The sequence below is a fragment of the Passer domesticus genome, chromosome 1 (genome assembly GCF_036417665.1).
Source record: "Passer domesticus isolate bPasDom1 chromosome 1, bPasDom1.hap1, whole genome shotgun sequence".
Lineage (NCBI taxonomy): Eukaryota > Metazoa > Chordata > Aves > Passeriformes > Passeridae > Passer > Passer domesticus.
In genome coordinates this window covers 113926801-113947039 of record NC_087474.1, presented here as the reverse complement: position 1 = coordinate 113947039, position 20239 = coordinate 113926801, and the positions used below count along the sequence as shown (strand labels likewise).

General features: G+C 38.7%; 1 protein-coding gene and 1 long non-coding RNA gene across 19 annotated transcripts in view; one reads left to right on the top strand and one right to left on the bottom strand.

Moving 5' to 3' along the window:
* GREB1L (GREB1 like retinoic acid receptor coactivator) overlaps positions 1 to 20239 on the bottom strand; it is a 133172-nt gene that overhangs the window by 54387 nt on the left and 58546 nt on the right. For 9 of the 18 annotated variants that reach the window (XM_064434868.1, XM_064434854.1, XM_064434950.1 and 6 more), the window contains 2 exons: positions 6323 to 6494; positions 5862 to 6059 (listed from right to left, as the gene is read on the bottom strand). In XM_064434868.1, the coding sequence (XP_064290938.1) occupies positions 5862 to 6059; positions 6323 to 6491 (367 nt within the window). In that variant the 5' untranslated portion in view covers positions 6492 to 6494. Of the gene's footprint in view, positions 1 to 5861; positions 6060 to 6322; positions 6495 to 7592; positions 7669 to 7694; positions 7789 to 8714; positions 8838 to 9227; positions 9261 to 9687; positions 9786 to 20239 lie in introns of those variants that run through there. The other 9 variants (XM_064434948.1, XM_064434954.1, XM_064434963.1 and 6 more) reach the window with 7 other exon arrangements.
* On the top strand, positions 9497 to 16301 carry LOC135309104 (uncharacterized). The gene is made up of 3 exons (XR_010369431.1): positions 9497 to 10015; positions 11120 to 11190; positions 14005 to 16301. It is a non-coding gene; the product is annotated as an uncharacterized LOC135309104 (long non-coding RNA).

The following is a 20239-nucleotide window of genomic DNA, read 5'->3' as shown; positions in this document are numbered from 1 at the left end:
AATATCTTGGGTAAGCATGTGGTAACAAAATGTGATCACAGCTCAACCAAAAGCCACCTCAGCCATTATTCATACACGTCTGTGCTCTTAGCTCTTGGGCCAAAACCTGTAGTAACTTCAGCAAAAATTATGGAAGTTAATGGGTTTTGGTTTTATCTCAGAACTGTAGCAGGCACAGAGCATGTGCAAAGTGGAATGCACAGAATCAGCTTGCATGAATTTCCTCACAAGCAGCAGCTTGCTGAAAACAGGGTCCAATACAGGTTCAGTCTTGTGCCTACATTCACAATCTGCTGAACCAGTTCTTGGCTGAATGGTTTCTTCAGTTCTTCAATCAACTCAGTTCCAGCAGCAGCTCATGGAAAGCTGGGATGCACCCCTCACACACACCTTTTTCCAGGCAATGAATTGAAATGAAGCACCTGAAGTTTTCATGTATGAATCAGTGGATTATACCAATAACTTATCAATAAAAACTTGCATATGCTTTAGGAGAGAAATATTAAATTTGTATATTTAAAGCACAATTAGTTCTTTTCTGATTAGGTGCCATTTGATTTTAATCTGTTAAATTTCTCTTAAGGCATGTTCTCTAAAAACATATTGATCATAGTCAAGTAGAAAGCCAGGTACCAGGGTAAGTATTATCTAGATTTTCTCATGTAATTTAGAAAAACAGTTGCAGACAAACCCAGGGGAAAAGCCCCTTACACTCAAAATAAAATTTGCTTATTCAAATGTTTATATCACTTGGGTATTAAATCCAGAATTTTCAAACTAACCTTAAATATTTAGGCATTCAGTGAAACCTGAGTAGTTGACATGCTTAGAAAATACCACTTTACATCTAGATTTAAAACAGAAAAATTGCCCACTGCTGACAATGTGGGCAAACAGGAAATCTGAAGATAAGGATTATGAAACAGCAAGTGCAGTAAGATTTCAACACAGATTTAAACCCGTGCTTTTACACAATTAGCTTCTAGCCCAGTCTCTACCTAAAAACGTTCCGGAAATGCCCAGAAGCACAAATGGTGCCCAACAGGAGGCTTTTGAAGGAATTGCTTGCAATACTGGCACAAGCAAGGTTGTCAGTGTTATGGTGTGTCAACACAGACTTGCTTTCTGAAGGAGCATGCAACATTGGGAAGGGTGAATATCACATGGGAAGCGTTGAGCCCCTTGGGCTGCTTGTGGGTTTTGATGTCCCAGTGAAGTGAAACAGCGCTGCACGACATCCCAGGTGGAAGAAAAGACTCAGCTTTATGTGGGCTATGAGCAAAACAGCTTCAGCTGTGCTTTGAGCAGCTGTGTGTCACCATTCTGCATCCGTCCTCAAGGAAGAAGGTACGGGAGAGCCCTAAGAAAAAACATCTTACCAAGTTTACAAGCACAATTCAGTAACAGCCTGCTATCATGGGAACAGCAGCCTCTTAGCTGAGAGGCTGTAGATGTTAAAATACTTAATATTTCCTACCATTTAGGATACGTAGCTGAATCTGCAAGCAATACCTACGATTCACCCCAGTATCATCTCTTACTTAGCCAGTGCTCCCAGACCCCTTGCACGCTCCCCCTTCTCCCTCCTTTCACAATCTCCTTTGGCATCCTCTTCTGCTTTGGCTGGCGACATCTCTGGATCAGAGAGGTATGCATGTGCAGACTGGCTGGCCAGCACATGCCTCTGTGATGTTCAGCCTGCGAGAGAGCTATAATTACTTGGCTGCCCTAGGGGACTTAAGTTTGGGGACACCGATGTCATCCAAGCAGCTCCTGAACTTCACAAATCTTGCTGAAATTCACTACCTTTATAATCTCTACCCCTCTGCCAGAAACGGCAGAAAGCAGCCACCAGCTCAGAGCTCGCAGGCGACTGCCAAAACCTCGTTTGCTGAGGTGGTGAGATAATAAACAGGGCTGACACCAAATGGTTTCCTCTGGCTCCCCTTCTGAGAGGGAAAGGGATCCCGATGGGTGGGCATGAGAGGCAGCACAGACAGACCCTCAGAGCCTCCAGGAACTTTTCTCTTGCTGGTTGAACAGCTGCCACAGGAGAAGCAGGGAGGGCTGCAGAGCTTGGTACTTCCACCAGGAGATATGGAGAGGATGCAAATCTGCTCCTGTGCAGTAAAAGGTTTGAATTCTCCTTCAAAGACATGCAGATGGTATACTTCAAGAGCCCTTCATTATCCTTCTTTCCCTTGACTTTTAGGGCTGAAAAGCACTCTTTTAAGTTTCTGTTCCTTTTTGAAACTGAATGAGGAAATTCCACCCAAAATACATTGATTTGGAAGCAAGTAACTGTGGGGAGATGAAGGGGGGATTAACCCTCTCCCTGTTACATTGTCTTTTTCTAATTAGCAAGCACCACAGAGATCCCAACCTTATTTTCTTTTCTTTTGTTTTCTGTTTTGCATGATTTTTGCATTGGTAATTAATTATCTGTTAGAAATAATAATTTCCACATTAGGAAAGACAAGACATAATGTTTCAGTACTAGATGAACTTGTGCTGTCAATGTCTAAGAACATTTAAAATCCATTTACATTTCATAGCTGTTCATTTATAACTGTGCTGGCACCTACATTGCTATGTCAAACAGCAGTAAAATATTTCCTCTAAAGAAGAAAGACTGGCACTTTAATTTACTTGTGAACCTTTTATGAAAATGTAAGTACAAAGAGAAGAAAACACGAGTCAGTAAACCAAACCAAATTCTCTTTGTGAAATCTTTTATCGACATGTAACTGAACTACTGAAAAAAAAAACCAAAACAAACAACATGTTCTCACAGGATCTCAGCTTTGTTTCAAATAAGGACAGGCACTTATATTTCAATTAAAGATTTGCAAATACCAGGAGCAGTCACCAAAAAATTAAAATATTAACAGCTTTTACAGACATCTGTATTTCTCTGCATTAGTTTTTGCTTCTGAGTGCATTCTCCAACATCACTTCATTTAAAGTAACCCAGTCCCGTCTCCCTGAAAACGTATCCCCGCAGTTGTCAAGGACTACAAGTGCTAGAATCTTCTTAGAAATGAAACTTGTATCTGTCTTCCCTTTCCCTACTGTAAGAGGTAGTTTCCATGTGGGGCACCAGGCCCTTCCTGCACTATAGTAAATGGGCTATTTGCATAAGGAATTAGCTTCCAGGAATTACATATGAATTAGGGGTCACTGTCACTCGCTATTGTAACCTCACAGTAACTGATCAGGTGTTAAGTACCTCCTTACCTAATTGCTTCTGAAACTACCTTGGCCTTTCTTTAAGCATCAGGTAAATTGAGGATTTGCTAACAAAAGAAAGGTGATACTATTGTGTTTCCCACAGCTTGCATAGAATGTTATTCCACAAATTAGAAGCAGCCTCTTTTAAAGCTACAGCAAGCAAGAGGTTCAGAACAGCTTCTTGATAATGCAAGAATTTTGTTGCCTATTTGAGATACCCATATGAAAACAAATAAATTATTTTTCTTGAAAGCCTATTTTCATGGAAATTTCAGTTACAAAAATTTCTGTTAAGCAGGAAGAAACAAAAACAAACCCCCAATGCCCCTGAAAATAAGTGAATTACTTTCTTGACTAATAATAGCAAGTTCAGTGGCAAATACAGTTGCTCTTTCCAATGGGCTAAGGAGAGAGTTAAGACATCTAATGCTAGCTGAGAAAGAATCTCAAACAAACGCACTTGTGAGATACTTTTTTTTTTTTTTGGCTGACAACTAAAGGCATTAAGATCTACTTTCTGCAGCCATGTGACTGACAAATGCCTCTGAATAAAAGCTCAAGTCACTACAGAAAATAATATGATGGTTATGGCACACATCCTGAATTCAGGAAAAACAAACAACACAAATACCTTAAACGGAAAAAGATTTCATCCCACCTGATCCAAAAGGTGGAAAACAGGTTTTACAGCAAGCAGAGCCATGAACTGCAGGCTCTAGTACCAATATTTTGCTCTTGGACAAGCAATTGAATACATGCTTAGTTTAAAGTATCCAAATACAGTGAGTTCAAATGGTCTATCAGTATTGTTTAACATCTTCATAATGTTATTTACCTTTGCAATTAAATAAGTAAGATAAGGGATGCAAACAATGGCAGTGATCCTGTCTTACATCTCTGGAAGGCATACTCATGAGATGAAAGATGAGCTATCAGATTAATATCTTGTTGAGATATGGCCTGCAGTGTGAATGTTTGGGAACCAGGGCATTTTAAACAATTATGCAAAACTGTCCTAACAGATCACCAGAAGTATTTGGAAAAAAAAAATCTGTTTTCCTTTCCTTTTCCAGATACAAAAACACTGCTCTCTTAAATCAGTTCCTTGAGAACATCTAAAAGCAAGGTAGATTTTGTAAACTCACAATGGTAAACTTAAAAATGAGTAATGAACAACCCTAAAATTCTGCATATGTAACACACAGAACTTTTTTCTAAAGTGCTTTGATCATAAAAGCCTTATAGATAAAAATCAAAACACAAAACTGCCCCTGAAAGGTCAATCCCAGGACATACTAAGACGTTTAATATTACATACATATAATATGTGAAGTACTGCTCCTCCTCTCCAAAGGAGATTTTGCAGACTTTATTGATACTTGTCCTCAACTGAGAACACTTTCCTAGGAATACATTGTTTTATACTTTCTCCTTCCCTCCTCCTTCAAATTTACAAGCCTTCAAAGAACAGAAAGCCACACTTCTGTGTGAATAACAAATTCTCCCAACAATATTCCCCACCTTTTCACAGTAGCCAGCCAGCCCTTCTGTTCTTTCTGCTACAGGGAACAGGCAGGATGCTGTTACAGAGGGTAAATATGCTCCTGTGAGCTGCATTTGGAAATGGAAAAGGCAAAGATAACAAGACAAGCCACTAATGCCAAACCCCTAGAAATGTCAAAGAATTACCAGCGGTTGGTCCTTACTTCTATCACTTCATATAAACAGATACTTCAGTAAGGTGCAAAACCATTTCAAAGTTACAATTTTTGATGAACTGTGCACAAGGAATTCCACGATTCAGGAGGATATTGAATAAAAGGTCAAAAAGAGCATTTGGATCTGGTGGGAATAGTTCTTGTTTCCAGGTGTCTGAAGTCAGCAGGGAGATGTTTTAACAAGAAGCACATCTAACAATTATGAGCAGATCTTCCTTTTTTGAGGAAGCTAAACCTTCAGAATAGAACAATTCTGGGGTAAGATGAACCAATCGCAGATTTTTCTTAGACTAAATAGATACATGCATAATTACCTGGTTCTTTCTTTAACACATTTAAATCCAAACAAATATAGTATGGTCAACAATTTTGCTCATCTTGAGCAACAACAAATCAGGACAGCTCAGGGAAGGAAGCAATGGCCAACAGGCACATGGGGAAGACAAAACAGACAATCTTCCACTACCAACCTTCTTGACACCTCAGCAGCAGAAATTACATTAAGTGTCCTCCCCATTTTCTTTTTCCAAACTCTTCCTTCAGCCCATGGAAGCAACTAAATCCAGCTTTGCCAATGTTTTGAGAATCATTTAGGGATAGATTGAGAAGGAGCCACACTGATGCCAACTCAGATAACCTCTTTGAGGACAGTGAATCAATGAAAACCACAGACAAAAAAGGGCTTTCAGAAACTAATGACATGCCACAGCCAGTCCTCAACATTGCTTTCAAATGATACATTAAGTTTAATGTCCTCAAATAAGTCCTTCTAATCCTATCTTGCAAGATCTATGGTTTTGACTATAAACTGTATTTTCAGACTTTCTAACTCAAGAATTTGTAACTGCAGAGAGTGCACATTATCACTAGAAACAGGTGTGGAGATCATACAGTAAAAAAAAGGGTACCAACCATCAGTAGTGCAAGACCCTTCCGGGGCAGGTTTTTGCGAGTATGGGATTGGTGGACTACTTGAATCTGACATGTCTTCATCCTCTTCTTCATCTTCCATTTCATTAACAGTTTGGTTGGTAGAAAAGTCCAGGTTTCCATTTTGTGAATAGCGATGTACTAACTCTTTATCCAACTCTTCTACCTTTGGTTTCACATCTGAAGAATAAAAATAGTAAAAATAATAAAATATAGTAAAAATAAAAATAACCTAGAAAATTAAACTTTTCAACAGTACCTCCTTTTAATATAACATTTATCTCCTTTTAAAATAACCAGCATGCCATTCTTTCCCCTTAATGATGCCCAAGATTCAGATTTTGCCACACAATTAACTGTCGTGCACTTTCTGTTTGCTTTTTTTTAAATTAAACACACCCCACCCTTTTCACACACAGAAAAACAACTGAAACGTGCCATACTTTCATGGTTACCTTCCGGCAGGAAAGGAGGCTGGTCAGGATCCAGGTACAGCTGTGAGAAGATTGGCCGTGGGACAACACTGCTGCATCTCAGAGAAGCTTCTATGGAGTTATGAAGAGCTTCTTCGAAACGGGCAGATTTTAGTTGCCCTGCATATGAATTCCCCATGATCTAAAACCACAAAGGAAACAGCTGGTAAGGGAATGGGAATGCCCATGCACAGAGAATTTACAAATGAAGACAGAGGTCTTACTATCATCCATGACAGTGATATAAAGTTAGCAAGAAAATATGCTGTGCAAACAACATCTCTAACAAGCACCACACGTTCATGTTTCTCTCTCAGTCCAACAGACTGAATCCTTCTGTTCCATTAAGCTTTTAGCACATCTCCAACACACTGCTCTGTGTCTTCTGAGTACATGGCCTCTCAACAGCCTTAAGAACCTGCCTGGCATAAAAAATTAGTGGAGGAGAGATAAAATTATCTATTACTATTATTTGGGCTTTTTTAGGATATTCAGAGTGGAATACAGAAGGGTACATGACAAAAAAAAATGTCTTCATCAGTTTTTGCCAAAGAGTGTCTTTACATGATTTTTCACATGTCAGTATGCCATTATTTGGAGAAAACCTTTACACAAAGAAATCTAATAACTTGAATTTTTGCTCTTGCTCATATTAACTGAAATTACATGGAAGGTCAGTTTCTCTGTCTTTTCAGAATCTTTTCACCTCTTGTCTTCAGTGTAATATCACGATTTACATTTGTCTGACCTATGAAAGGATCTAGTTATAACAATATATATATATATAAAAAAGAGAGAAATAAGTAAATTCTAAACCACATGCAACAACTACAGTAAAATGTCTTTATTTGAAAATATGCTTTATTTATAATTAATATTTCTGTTTATATCAATGACGAACTTAGGAACTTAATTAAATATTCAAGCACAAACAGACCCGTAGATAATTTCTTCTCCTTGGATGGATTCACACAGCCCAAAGACTGTTATATTTGTGCACCCAGCACTAGGATACAGACACTCAAATTTAAACATTTAGTAACAGGGTGGCCACAGAAGGTTTTAAAATGAGCTAAAGGAGACTCACTGAAATATGAAATTTTCCACTTTGCTAGATCATTATACCAAATGACATTTGTTCCAAAGAAACAGCAGTCTAAAATCATCCAACTTCTGAGAAATGTATTTCAACAGAGAAAAGTTTACCCCAGTTATACCAATATGCACAAAAGTACAAAACCTTATAAATTATCTTTGTACTTCCCCTCACTAGATGTCACCCAGCCCTACAAACAGGAAGAGACCTTGGCCAAGAAGATAAGTTGGCATTTTGAAAACCTACAGTTCCACTCCTGCTTTATCAGTGGGTTGCTCAAGGTCCTCAGGGCCACCTGTAAAAGGGCAATAATCATGACAGCCACTTCCAGCAGCCTTTGAGGGCTGCTGGTGGAGACAAATCGCTAAGAGCTAATTATTACTGCACTACTGGGTACACAGGTGTGAAAAAAATCAAATTATTCACCTCTAACCTGGGAGAGAGGGTCAGTTACCTGTTCATAGTCTTTATGCAGGTCTGGGAAAGTAATTCCCCATCTCTGATTTAGACTGGCTTCTAATAAATTTTGTGGCAACTACACTTCTCTACCCCAACCAGAGACAACACCAGCTAAAAACCCATTTCTTACCAGAAACATTCTGCTATTTCAGCAATGAAATACCTAAGATAAGTAGATTCTCTTTTCCCTTCTACATGTTTTCATTAGATTTGGAAATGGTAGGAACTGTATACAAACACACAACTACAAAGTGTGTTAGGGAAAAAAATTACACTGAAGCAGGATTAAGGCTGCAGTAGCCTAAAGCCTGTCAGGTGCCTTTGAGAAAAAGAATTTACGAAGATCAGCTAAGTGGCTGAAATACTTATTTTACTGAAATCAGTGATGATAATTCCACAAATATAAGTGAAATCATAACAGACTATTATTAAATTTCATGCAATAAAATTTAATTTCTCTGCTGTTTATGTCAGTTATGATGTGCTTAAGGTAAGATTTCAGGATTGTACTCAAATTAAAAGAGTTTAATTAAGACACCATAATGAAAATGAATCAAACTTCATGAATCAGAAAATTTGCAATCCCCACAGCACAACATCTGTATGAAGTCTGTTCATTCTCCATTGTTGCATAAAATCTATGACAATCATTTTCATTTCGATGGGAAGCTATTAATAAAGCATAGCACACACAGAGCAAAAACGCTGGCAGTTTGATTTGCTTCCCTGGCATCTACACAAGGAGACTCGCCTGCGGATGGAGATTGTCACAGATTTACCAGAGAAATGGTTAATGGTTAATGCTACCAGAGGATGTTTCCAGCTTGCCAAGAGACAAGATTGTTGGTGGGAATGCCGAGCAAAGGAAAGCTCGGGAAGCACAGCTCCGGTCCCTGCAGCGCGGCAGCAGAGCGGGAGGAAGCGATGCCAGGGATGGGGCCGGGCACGGCGGCCGCGGGCCCAGCTGAGGAAGCCGAGAGCCCGGAGAACAGCACGGGGCAGCCGATCTCCTAACACGGCCTGAGGCCATTAGGGCAGCTGGGCCTCATTTGGAGCTCAATAGAGCTGGGGAGGGGAGGGGAGAGCAGGGGCTTTTCCTTCGGCAGGGGAGAGGAGGTGGCAAGACTCTCCAGCAGCGAGCTTCGGCCTGGCTCAGGCTGCGCTTGATCCAGCCTCCCCGAAAGCCAGGAGCACCAATCCAAGGGAGTAACTCCTTGAGTTACTAGAATCAAGTGTTTCTGCACTTGATTCGACCCCTAAATGCCTGGTGCAATTAGGAAATCGTTCATTTTCCTCCTCACAGTGTAAATGGGAGCACACCTCAGCAGCGGCAGAGGAGATGGGAGAACGTGCTTTAAACGTGCTGAGGGGGCTTGGGGAGGAGGCAGCAGAGCCTATGGGACAAATAAATTGATGGAATTTAAAGGGAGGGGGGAAAAAACCTACAAAAAAACCCTACAAAAAAAAAAAAAACCAAACAAAAAACCCCAAAACAAAACAAAACCAAGAGCACACAACCCCCCCCCAAAAAAACCCCAAAAAAACCCAAAAGAAAACCAAAAAAAACCCCAACACCCCCCAAAAAAACACAAAAAACCACCAAAACCAAAGAACATTTCTCTAATTAAGACATGTATCTGCCATATCTGCATTTAAATACGACCAAAGCCAATGATTTAACATAACTAAATTAATGCTCATTGTTAAAAAAGTTACCCAAGTAATATGTCTATCCAACATTCATACATGAGGTCATTTGGCAAAAACAAAACAAACCAACCCCTCTTGCTTTCTATAGTGAAATTTAGACAAGGTTTTCCTAAAAGTCTGCCCATCGGATGCATCAGTGAGCTCAGGAGGATGTGGGAAAGACATTCCATTGAGTTCATCTGAGCCGATCTGACACGGTGACTGAGAAAACAGAGCTGGACTTGACTCAGGAGCTCCTCCCTGATCTCACAAACCTGTTTTTATGCTGCCAACTCTGGCACATCAGGGCTCACCCTTGTGTCCATTGTTCCACACCCAGCAACATGGCATGGAGCTCTGCTGAAGCCTTACCTGCGTGCACCAAGAGGTTTCCAGTGGGCAGGAGGTTTGATGAGAGGGTAAATAATCATTTCCATATCTACCTGCACACTAATTGTAGCTAACTCAGCACAGAGCTGGTTAGATTCCTGCCAATGAGCAATCTGCACATCTCTAATTCAGTATTCCAGCCCTCACCTTTCCTTTTACCTGCACCACTAGATGGATGCCAGTGTAATTCTTAAGTTGCCTACTTCTCTTGGTGACTTTTTAAGGTCTGTTTTGGATTGAACTCTACAGAATGTTAGTATGTGCAAAGTGTATGTGTATTTAGCTGCTATTCTTTTCCTTCCCCACCAGCCTACCAAGGAAGGAGGTCCAATTTGGCAACACTCCTTCTAAGGCTCCCCCTCTACCACAACAATTTTCCCACCATACACAGATGAATTTTATTTAATTTCCTTAAAACTCACTACAGGGATTAGAAGATATTATAACAATTGAATAATTTCAAAATTAAATTTGAAAGAAAACATTAAATTATAGGGGAATTTCCTAAAATTTAGATCACCTCCAGGTTCTATCACTCTCAGCATTCTTCTTTGAAAAGATTCAGACACCATCCAGCACATCTCCATTGCTGCTGTGCTTCTACAAAGCGAATTTCCTAAACCCACTTCAAGTCTTCTTTGCAGTGGCACTGAACTAGAGGATTAACCATGAGATTTGCTGGAGTGAGAACTGCCTTAAAACAGAGCTGGAAGGCAGCCCTCACATTGCCATCTGTCTCCTTACAAAGACACACGAACAAGGCAATTGTTATTCCTCTACTGGAATTGTGAAATTCCTCTAACCAAGGAAATTGTGAAATTCTTCAAACCTGACCACAGAGGTTTGATGATGGATGGATGGGTGGATGATTGCTACAGCTTTAAAGAAAACAATTCATATGGGCATTTACTGTGGAAAGAAAAACTATGATTACCATGAGCTTCTATCAAAGCAGATAGAAATGGAAATAACAAAAGCAAAATTTCAAAGATAATTGATTTTAACACCGCATCACTTTGCTGTGTGGTGAAGGACTCAGGGAAATTCTAATCACTCCTTCAAACTCAGAAGCTGAATTTACAAAAAGACCTTGTCAATTCAAGCAAATAATTTTGTTCCATGTGATCACACAGGTTTCAAAAAATCTGTGCAGAGACATGACATGGGATGTTTGAGAAAAACCAGAGCCCAGGTCCAGCAGTGTGTAAGTACAGTAAGCACTACCCACTTTTAGGTAGGAAAAAAGGAGGAAAAAAGGTGACTATGCTTCTTTACATTAAAAAACCAGAACAAACAAACAAAAATAAAAGTCATCTCTGAAAAGTGCATCATGACTCAATAACTCTTGGAAGCCAGAAGTGCACATTGAGTTGAAGGCTCTGCTAGTAAAAATATAATCAGATCATTCAGTACACCAGATACCACATATTTGGCCTCCAGGTGGGTCATGACCCCAGAGACTTTAAAGGAGAGGAACCGAACTGGAGGATGAGGGAGGGGGTGAGTGTTGTTGTTATGGCTTAAAGCAATTTCACAATTACCTGATAGCGAATGATGAATCTGATGCAAACACCCTCCATTAAGTCAGCTCTATCAAGTCCTTACTTTGTGTTTAACCTAATAATGTAATTGTGTTCTCCAAAACACATAATCTGGCTTCTGATCTGGCCTACCCCACAGAGAAGTTTCTCTTCAAAGGAAAAGAAAGCAAGTTTCTCCACAAAGGCACTGCCAGGCCCAGCACAGCTCCTGTATCTCAAAGGGTTATCTCAGGCAAAGAGAGAGCAGGCATCTATTTGTGCTGCAGAAAAACTGAACTGGTTGTTTCAGGTACAGCTAGTGTTTTTGATTGTTTACATCATTCTCAGTCATGTTCTGGGAGTATTATTTTTTCCCATTAGAGCATCATCACTAGGATGTACCCTGAACATGCATTCAGCAGAAAGAATGTTAGGTAATAATGACAATAACAAGTATATGCACTCACCAGAAGTGCAGACTTCAAAGTCAAAAGTCTATGTACAGCATCGACTGTAGCATTCAGTGGGGAAGACTTATGTGTGACTCAAAAAAAGATTGTAAGGTGGAGTAGAAACCTTACTTCATAACCACTGTAAGACCTCTTTTTTCCCCCCCTCACAGTCTTTTCAAGGTTTGGACATTCTCACCCTGTTTTGTCTTCGTTAGGGATATTCAAACTCAACTGTAAAAAAGCTTTACAATCCTATGTAGCAAGTGACAGAAAAATAACTCATTCACAATGTGTATTAAAAAATGAATTATTAGTTTGGATTTCCCCTATTTACAGTGCAGTTTCCTCTCATTTTTATTTTTTGTTTTATTTTTTTAAAAAGTATTTTTGTATCCAGTACTATTTAGAGTCTCATCTTTGAGTCTAATGTTGTTATTACTGTGTAAAAGTTATGGGAAGGATCAAGAACACATATTTTTTCCTGACAAGGTTATTTCTCTGATTGCTCAATTAATGGTATCTGTACTTGGAGTATTGCATCAGATTATCTGGGATTTGGACAATTCCTTGCACAGAGACAGAAAAATGCATATACTGCAGAGCCAAATGCAGGATGGTGGAAGGGGGCAGCTGTTTCCCCACAACATCAAACAGAAAGCAAATCACAAGTGGTTTTAATATGGAGACTGTTGTGCTCTTACTGCTCCATCCCTTCCACCCCACTATTCCTACAGTCTCAGGAACAGCTCACAAAACAATAAACGTACTAAAGGTAAAATTAACACCTGGATGCAGGATGGTGTTACTAAGTTGAACATACATAAATGAACTTCAAATCACCCCCACGTGATTTAAAGCAAAAATTAGGTCTGAATTGCAGTTTTAGAAATTCAGTGACCTGGGAGTTTTCAGCTTCACAGAATAAACTAGCAGTGATGTGACATTGAGGTTGGCAAATGAAAACCAGCAAAAAACAGCACTGAAACACCATTTCATCTCTTTTACCTCAAGTTTGAAATGTTTCTTTAGTTCTTTTTAACAGTGTTATCCACAGAGCTGTGCACACAAAGAGCAGTTTACAACCACAATCAAACACAGAATGCACTGAGAGGCACAATGGTACAGAAGTCACTGTGAGCTGAGCTCAAGTCAAGTTTTACAAAATGGCACTGGCTTTTACTTTTCTCCAGGTTATGAATCCCACTCAGGAAAAAAAATGCTGCATTCTAGATAGGTTAAACTTTTACAGCACAGTGAGAGGAAAGCTGGTGCAGCCAGTGCACCAACACATTCCTCTAGTGAGGATTGAGGTGATTTAAGATTAAGCATGTTCCAAACTTCATTTGATGCCATTTCCTAAAAAAACAGATGTAATAAGCAGATGAAGGAAAAGAAGTAAAAGATTTCAGGAGTTAATTATGTGGATTTAGCCTACTCTGACTGCAAAGCTTCTGGAATCCTTTCAAATGGTTATGAAATGAGCAGATAAGTTACTGTGGAGGTTTTGTAGGGTTTTCTAAATAAATTAGTAGAAGATGGAGCAAATCCTTTTATGCTGCAGGGACCTTTCACAGTATACATAGGAAAAGGAACATTAGTATGCACCCTTAACAAAAGGGATACACTTCTCTTTCAATAGAAAAACATTCAGGTGGGGGAAAAAAAGTGTTATCAACCTACAAACATCGCTTTTGATTTTGAAATTTATGTGTTGTTAAAAGACTTCATTATTTTAAAAGGAGTATATGCTTACACAGCTGTGGCAGGGATGGCAGAAATAAATCAAGGAGCACTTTTGAAAACCTCAGCCTTCCTCCTTAAAACATGCATGCTCATACATAGCTTTCCCCACTTATATTTTCTGTCCTAAATCAACAGGACTATTAACCACATTATTAATGCCAGTGCAATACAACCAAATTAGCAATGATGTTTAATCCTATCTATAGGATCAAGGCATATTTTTGCTATGTATTTTTGATTTTGCAATTAGTAGCAGACATGAATTACAATTTATTCTTCTAACAACCTTGCATTTTCATACAGTCAGGCAGTTATGCTTGAATCACCTCTGTGCCCAGCAAGATCATGGAGCAGAGCCTCTTGGAAACTATGCTAAAGCACATGGAAAATAAGGAGGTGACTGGTGACAGCCAACAGAGCTTCGCTAAGGACAAATTGTGCCTGAAAATCTGGTAATCTTCTGCAAAGGGGTGAGAGCGGTGGGAAGGGATCCCATGTGGAGGAGGCTTGAGAAGTGGTCCCATGAAAACTTCATGAAGGTCCTGCACCTGAGTTGGGACAACCCCTGGCCTAAATACACCCTGGATGGGGAATGGACTGAGAGCAGCCCTGAGGAGAAGGGCTTGGGGGTGTTGGTTGACAAGAAGAGCAACACGACCCAGCCATGTGCGCCTGCAGCCCCAAAGGCCAACCGCATCCCGCTCCGACAAAAGCAGCACGGCTGGCAGGCCAAGGGAGGGCATTCTGCCCCTCTGCTCTGCCCCGGTGAGACCCCATCTGCAGTCCTGCATACAGCTCTGGGGTCTCCATCATACTAAGAATGATGTAAAGCTGCTGGAGCAGGTCCAGAGGAGGGCCATGAATATGATTAGAGGGCTGGAGCACCTCTTCTGTGAGAAGAGGCTGTAGGAGTTGAGGCTGTTCAGCCTGGAGAAGAGGAAGCTCCAGGCAGACCTCTAGTGCCTAGGAGAAAGCTGGAGAGAGACTTCTGACAAGGGCAAGAAGTGACAGAACAAGGGGAAATGGCTTTAAGCTGAAATAATATAGATTTACAGTAAGTATTAGGAAGAAATTCTTCACTGTGAGGGTGGTGAGGCTCTGGGGTTGGAACTAGATGGTCTTGAAGGTCCCTTCCAACTCAACCCATTCTATGATTCTATGACTTAATTTAGCTACCACTCTTAATAACACAGCAGATAAAATTAATATAGTATGTAAGCAATTAACATAATAAAATAAGTACGAATTTGTTCCTCAAATAATGTATTCAAAATCAATATCTGTTCCCAAAGTGAATACATTTGAATTGAAACTGTTATTTTGATATAGTTTTCATATATATACGTGTTTAGTCATTCAATATATTCTGTCAATACACAGATCTTATTGTAAATTATTAGTTAACAACTATATTTAATAATTACCAATTAAAACAAACTATTCAGAAGCATTAGAGATATAAAATCTATTTATGTCATTTACAAAAATCTATGAAGTAAATTGTATTTTCAGATGCACCCATTAATTTAAAGCTTTGTCTCTAATTATGATTTAATGTTCATATCAAGAGAACACTGTCTAATAGTCCACCAGTTAAAAAAAAAAAATTCCATAACTGGGAAGCTCAGTGAATGGTCTTTCTAAATAAACACAAGTCTGTACTTGTCACCAATTTTAATGCTGGTAATTATCACTAATTGATGACTTTTAGGAATTATATTTTTGTTTGTATTTTGTTTGGGTTTTTGTATTTGTTATTATGGGTTTGTATATTTGTTTGGGGCTTTTTTCCCCGTTGCTTCTATTCCAAGAAACTGAAAGGCAAATTCACCAATGTTTCCAAAGAGCCATGTAATGCCATAAAAAGAAGCAATCACAATGGCATCTCAGCTGGCATTGCTGGGAAAATGAAAGGAATGATCATCTATTAAACACTTCAGGACTGGGTACCTGGAAGCTGAGCACTTCACCCACAATCTCAGGAATACTTCAAATGCCTTATCTATTGAGTTTGTGGACCAACTCTTCAATACAACTGGACTAACAAAGACCACCATATGAAGCTAATGATATTGAAGTAATTTCCAGCCACCGAGTTTGCTCAGCTTGTTTCTGTTTCATTTTTTTTCCTCCAAGTTGTCTCTACACCAGTTCTCCTGATCTGCTTTCAGAGCTCAGTACTCTACATATTCACCTGCCTGATGCTGCCTTCAACAGGACTGTGGAGTAGGACTGTGCATTATGGCTTAGCATACATTTATATATTATTTATTTATGCATGTAAATTATTGTAAATCCTTAGGACACTGGGCTGCAAAATTTTAAGTTTTAAACATCACGGCTTATGCTAATTATTTATTGTAGGCAGAAGGTACCATTTGCATAGAAACTTATGCTTGACATTTTTAACGACTGCTCACCAAGATGACACTACTTGATAGGAAACAGCAAAAAAAATCCCTATTAAGATACAGAAAATAGAAGCTAAAATGTAATCCATTTTGACTCATCTCAACATCAGATTGTACAGCATTAAAAAGAAAATCCTTAATAAAGATCATTTTCATTATGTATATCTACAATAAAAGTGGTTTTCCCCATGTTCTTTAATTTCTTTTATTTTTAAAGTTTTCTCATGTGAAAGTGCTGCTAAGTAAGAGAGGAAAAGATATTTTTATTGCCAAGCAATATAAACAAATCACTATTCATTTCGCAGAGACATTAGTGGTTCTGAAAGTTCTCAGTTCTTGAAACACATACAAACTGACGCTAATAAAAATAAAACTTTTTGAATAATAGCCATAATGGTAATACAGATTACATTGGCTCTTAAAACTTTCCAAACAAAGATGACCCAATTCTTCACAAATACCCACTTAATACTTTCTTTTTCCACTGTATTCATCTTATCTGATCCATGTTCTGGTTTCTGACAGCTGCAGCAGGCTAAAAATAAAGCCCTGGAGTAAAACTTTGTTGACTTCAACCTTTCCTTTGCTGCAAGCAAACTTTTTTCCCCCATGAAGTTGGCAGGGCAGGAGATGTACCATGGCACTTCTACAAATATGCAACTTGAAAGTAATTTCAGGATTACCAATAAAAAAAAGAAAAAGTCTCTGCAGCCAGAACGTGTCTCTGACTCTGTACAAAGGGTAACACCCTGCATCCAAGTGATTCACACATGGCATTTCCCCCTTCTCCTTCACTTGTAAAGCACAAAATTCTGCCAAAAGCACATCAAGTTTTGTTCCTCTCCCTCTTCAAATAGATTAATGAAAGAATCCCTAACACAGATCTCTAGATTAAAAATAAAATATAATCAAGAAGAAATAAAGTCAGCCTTAAGTAATTAAACTAGCCTTCACTAATGCACGTGGATAGAAGGTTAGCTAAGCTGTTGGTTCCTCACATCCTCTGAAAAAGGACTGTTTTTCTCTCCAGAGCACAGTTTGAAAACAGGCAAGCCTGGACAAGAGTTCTCCTTAGCTTTACAAGGCTTAGTCATCCCTAAAAAGGAGCCAGCAAAGGTGGAAACAAGCCCCTCTTCTTTCGCAGAGACTTCTGTCAAAATATTTGTCAAGTTCCCTCAGAGCATGTACCTGCACAGCTCTTCCAAAAGTACCATTTTTAAATAAGTCAAAATGATCATACTTCTGCCCTTTTGGACTCAAAATATGTTTTAGAATGGAACAAACAAGATTCTTCTTATCTGAAGCTCCCATGTAGTCACTAGATAGAGAGGCACATCTAACATTTCTGCAGTCACTTTCAGCCCATTTTCAGCAGAGACAAGGAAGAGCAACACAGCAAAGCCAGCTGCTTTCATGGCCATTTCTATGCAGAAACAATGCTCTGAATGGACAAGAAAACCCTCTATAGGTCAAAACCGTAACAATCAGCTTAAATCCACAAGTAATGTCAATTTAATATCAATCTTTTTGCAACTTCCCTGCTGGTGGGAAACTGTGTCCAAATTTCTCATAGATAATTTTAGTGGAAATGAACTACCAAGTGCAAAGTACTTTATAGAGTTCTTCCTTTTCCACAACATGTGTTTGTCATGTGTCAAAGCTGACTCTACTTTTTCCCCTCCCCAGAATACCACAAATTCTTCTGTAAAATAAACAAACTTCTGTCCAGAATCTCCAAAATTACCAGAGGCAACCCTGTTTAAGATCAAAGATGCTCATTGCTGTTGGTCCATTTGCAATATCCCAGATTTTAGTTAGGATGAAATTTGCAAGAAACAGGCAATCAACAGAACAACACTTGAACACCGTATCCAGGGATATGGCTAAAAAAGAAGAGTTTTGACATTTAAGCTACCTTTTCTAGATACTTAGGAATCTCAGAAGTTTTTTTGTGGGATAAATACCCACAAATGACATTTATACAATGTCATTTAGGTCTAGGAAAAAACCCCCCACCTTTATCTTTACTCAAAACAGAAATCCAAAAATTCAAATCACATACTATTAACACTTAATAGGAGAAGGAAATAATTTTCTATTTCTAATGCTTATATTGTTCTGTAATGTACCTCATCAACCACTATGATAAATCTGGGCAGGGGGGGTGGCTATGTCTTATATGAAAAAAAAATTGTAGTAAAATATTTGACTTGTTGGAGGCATTAGATACACTTCTGTACTTTTTTCCCCAAAATCTTAATGATGTTTACAGGCTGAACTTAATTTACATGCAACATAAGCATGCTAGCACAGGCAGTCTTGATTCCCAAAGCTGCTATTATGGTTTAATGAGTCAGCAACATGGAATATTTACAGCTTCTATGCATTCTTGATGGCATGCATATAAAACTTCCAGTAAATCCTGACACTCAAGAAACTAATACTCAAAATATTTTTCTGTGACTGTTGCCACAGTGGAATATAAACACTATCCATAAAATTCTCACTGTGGGCTAAAATCTGCTTTAAAAAAAGTTTAAAACCCAAACTCCTGCTAAATAAATAGTTTATAAACACAAAATTTTCTCCAATAGATGAGAAAAAAATATAACAACACACTTAAACCTATTTTATGTACTCTGAGTAGTACAATTCTGAAGTTATAAACAAAATTAAGCATTACAGCTCAAATATGTACTCTTATAAGCAGTTTAATTATACAGATATAGCACTTAATACCACATAGATATATATGTAAAATGTGATAGTTATTGTCTGTTTGGATAAAGCTGAAAATAGTCTCAGACCTCTCACTGAATTCCTACAGCAGAAGCCAGAACAATCTCATTGATAAATAAATCACTTAATCCTTTCTTCATTTGCCATCACCCTATTGCAAAAGCATGAAGCTGAAGCCTAGAAAGTCAAAGCTAAAGCCTGACCTTCCATCTCTGTCCTCTCTGGCTGCTCCCTTGTGTACCCCTCAAACACATGCCATCATTTCCTGATCAGTTTAGAAGGGGTTATCAGGAGAATTTCAGGACATGTGTCAGTTTTGTGGCAACCTGAATGCTATACAAACATCTTCTGTGTTTAATAGGCGATTTGTATTTTAGTAGGTTTATCCATTCCTGACTTTATTTGTTTAAAGGTGCCTTAACCTTGACATAAATCAATGCTAGGCATCTGTATGGAGTACTTCTGAAGAGTTTAAAAATTAAACGCTACAAAGAGCTGTATTTTGCAAGGAGGTTTCTTTCAAAAATAAAACAAACCAACTTGTCAACTTCTTTGTTCACTTCCCCCCACCTTGAAAATGATGCAGTTTATTCTTTTTCTGCTCTTCTTACAGAGTTCTTCTACAGATCACAATGAAACACCAGGCTGGTCACTATAAAAACACCACCACCACTGACTCCCAAGTACCTTTTTCTTCCTAATACAACCACGAGTGTTTGTGTAAGACAGCAGGGCCAACGAGTCAGAGGCTCTGGGTCGTGCCTTGCAGCAACCCCCCCTTCCAAACGAAAACAAAAAGCACTGAACCTTTTCTGCCACATGCCCAGTCCTTCCCCCACCACCTCTGTGGCGAAGACGGCCATTATTACATTTCCTTTTAGGTTATTTACAAGGTCTTGGCTCTGACATTGATTTCTTATCTGTTTCTATGACAGATGTTAAGTGTTAATAAGCTGTCCTTTTAAAGAAAGATAATGCTAAACAAATTATAGGAATTAATTACCCCAAACCTATTCTTTATTTTTTTGTCCTGAGCATTGAAACAAGAACAGTAAAAATTACTCAAGACCAGGAAAAAACCCACACTTTTTTTTCAGCCAATTAATAAGTGTTAGCAGATTAAAGGAAGTTACGCTTTAAGCCGGGCAATACCCTGAAAAGCAAAAGCAAATTTCTCAGGGAATACAGAACAACCAGGCAGGCACAGTTCACTTATGAACAGTTTTTTTTGAAATTATAGTGAAGAGTTACTTATTACTTTTTCAGATAATTTGTTCACGGTTTAAATTTTAGGATAAAGGGTGAAAGTTTCAGAAATCTTTTCAGTTACAGAACCATTAAAATGATAAACATTTGGGATCCCAAAGTACACTTCTACTCTAACTGTC